Source organism: Bombina bombina, chromosome 6 (genome assembly GCF_027579735.1).
Source record: "Bombina bombina isolate aBomBom1 chromosome 6, aBomBom1.pri, whole genome shotgun sequence".
In the NCBI taxonomy this organism is placed as follows: domain Eukaryota; kingdom Metazoa; phylum Chordata; class Amphibia; order Anura; family Bombinatoridae; genus Bombina; species Bombina bombina.
The window spans coordinates 1,026,557,216-1,026,559,715 of NC_069504.1; the positions used below are offsets into that span (position 1 = coordinate 1,026,557,216).

General features: G+C 36.1%; 1 protein-coding gene across 2 annotated transcripts in view; it reads right to left on the bottom strand.

Moving 5' to 3' along the window:
* ABTB3 (ankyrin repeat and BTB domain containing 3) overlaps window positions 1–709 on the bottom strand; it is a 328,216-nt gene extending 327,507 nt beyond the window's left edge. For both annotated transcript variants that reach the window (XM_053718757.1, XM_053718756.1), the window contains exon 1: window positions 1–709. This exon is cut by the window's left edge and continues 410 nt beyond it. In XM_053718757.1, coding sequence (XP_053574732.1) covers window positions 1–449 — 449 coding nt within the window. In that variant the 5' untranslated portion in view covers window positions 450–709.
* Window positions 710–2,500: the final 1,791 nt, after the last annotated feature.

The window sequence follows — 2,500 nt, forward strand, 5'->3', positions numbered from 1 at the left end:
TCATACTTGGTGCATTTGGCAAAGCGGAGGCTCAGTCTCTGAGCTTCTTTGGCAATCCTAACCAAAGCCCTGCTGACCAGCATAGAGAGCTTAGAGATGACATCTCTGCTGGTACCAGCCATCATCTGCTCTTTTTTTAAAAGAGCTTCTACCTCCTCAAGGCTCCAGGGGACTTCCTCAAGGTCGGGGAGCCTGGAGCACTGTCCCGAGCAGTCCAGGACCTCTGAGTCTTCAGCCAGGACAGTGTTGACTGTGTCAAAGCTGTTATGTCTACTGTGCATGGAGTCAGTTAGATGCCAACAGTTTCCTCCATGGGGATATGCCACCAGATGAGAATCAGAACAGATGGACAAGTTGGATGACCTGATGGAATCTGCAGCACCACCATAACCAGAATCCAGGGTCAAATCTTCCAGCGTCCTCACAGCTGTCTTACCTCTTCTTGCCATAACTGCACTTCATACTGCACCACTAAAACTAAAGGGAGGAAAACCAGCACTACTGCAGTTCTTTATTTTCAATCTTCACGTGTATAGGTTGCTGTTAAAGCTCACTCCTCAATGGCAAAGCATAGCCACAAAGATTTAGAATGCAGAAAGCAAACAAATTGCAGGAAAAAAGTCTGGCGTTAATCTTCTGTATTGTTTTTTTCTACAGCAGTAAAAATGCTACCTCCTCACAGAGAGCTCTGCACTGCATTATAGCAAGAAAAAGCAAGCTGGGAAACTGACTGAAGTCAAATGGGTTTGGCTATGCAAATTGTACAGAGGAGTGACCAATGGTAGTGCTGCATGGTAAATGAGCAGGAAGAGGGAAGGGCTAACATTTGGAATTTCTGCTCTGTAGTAAGACATGCATTCAAACAGAATTGTCAATAGATAAGAAATTAGATTGAATTCTTTTCATTCTCTCTAGCACGTTCTTACTTCTGAAGAATGCACTGAAATATAATGCAAAGTTCCTTTAAAAGCAACAAAGGGCAGGCACAGAATTCATGGACATTAACACAGACATCAAAATCTAAGAATAAAGAACAAATATAATTTAGCATAATAAAGTTTAGATGATAGATTGCAGATACAGAATTTAAAATATGTTTTTATTTAAAAGAAAAATAATAGTTTGTTACAGTTTTTTTGTACACAATAGAGTTTTGTGTTTCTCATTTTATTAGTGAGATGCAGTTTGAGCTGCTGTATTTTTTTTAAAATAAATTCCATGGAATATGAAACCAAATCTTTGGCTTCCAGGAGGAGCTACAACATATAGTGTAGCAATGTATTACAGCCCTGTATAAACCAATGGTTAATAATTAAATCACAGCTTTATCTTTCTATATTTCTGTTAAAAATTTGCATTGAACTGGAATTATAAATAAAACAGTGTAACAAAGGAGATAATTATATGTCTTATTATCCTTTATTCTGCTGCTTTGTAATATGCTGCAGAATTTTCTAACATAAATGGTTTTATTATTTAAACATGTCTCAGCACAATTAATATATTGTATAAAAACAATAGCTTTTATTTTTGTACATGTATGACAAACACGTCACAAAAACTATAGGTACATGAAACATTATCAGCTATAAAAGTACTGTATATTGATTTCTGTGCTTCTCAACAAATACTGTTACATACATTGTAATATTTTTTTTATTTTAATGTATTTTTGTTATATTCTCAGGATTATATTTCTAATTTTGACCACTTGTATTTTTTAAAATGCGCACTGAAATTTGTAAGCTAACATGAATCTGAGGTAGGAAAAATAATATACTGATATGATACATTGTGCACATGTCTGTTCTATTTTATTGCCAGATAATTCCTACTGATTAATTAAACAAAAAATACATTTATTTTATCAGAGATCACAAATAGAAATGCTTAAATGTGCACCATTCCCAGATTCCATGCTCATTTTTTTGAAAATAATATTTAAAGGGACATGCAAATCACTATTTAAAATAACGCAATAAAAATGGTTAATTTATTCTTTTCAGCAGTGATATCAGTACCTTGTGTACGTTTCCATTGGCTATCGAAGAGTATAGGTACGTAGGTGCTCATAAGCGCTTTGTACAACTTTGATTATCAATAACGCTTGTGCATGAGAACATTTGCACCAATCAGCTGGCATGTTCATTCTCAGATGGGTGGCTGGGGGTAATTTAGAGGTGTCAGTCTGCATTGCTAAGTGTTTTTGCAATAGTCCCAGCATTTATTGTCTTCATAAATCAGAGAGAGTTTAAAAAAACAGGGAAAGTTTAAAATGATAGTCTTCATGTTGTATTTACGCCCTCCATGCCCCCGTGTGAGTGCCTTTCTGTGTAGTGCTCAGTGTGATTGTAGCATTACCCCATTGCAGAGCACCTGTTGAAATCCACTATTCCCAACCCCAGGCTAAAAGTAGACTTACTGTCACCCTTAAAGGAACGTGAAACAATTTCTTTTTCTTTCATGATTCATACAGAGCACTGGTTTTCAAACCCTAATA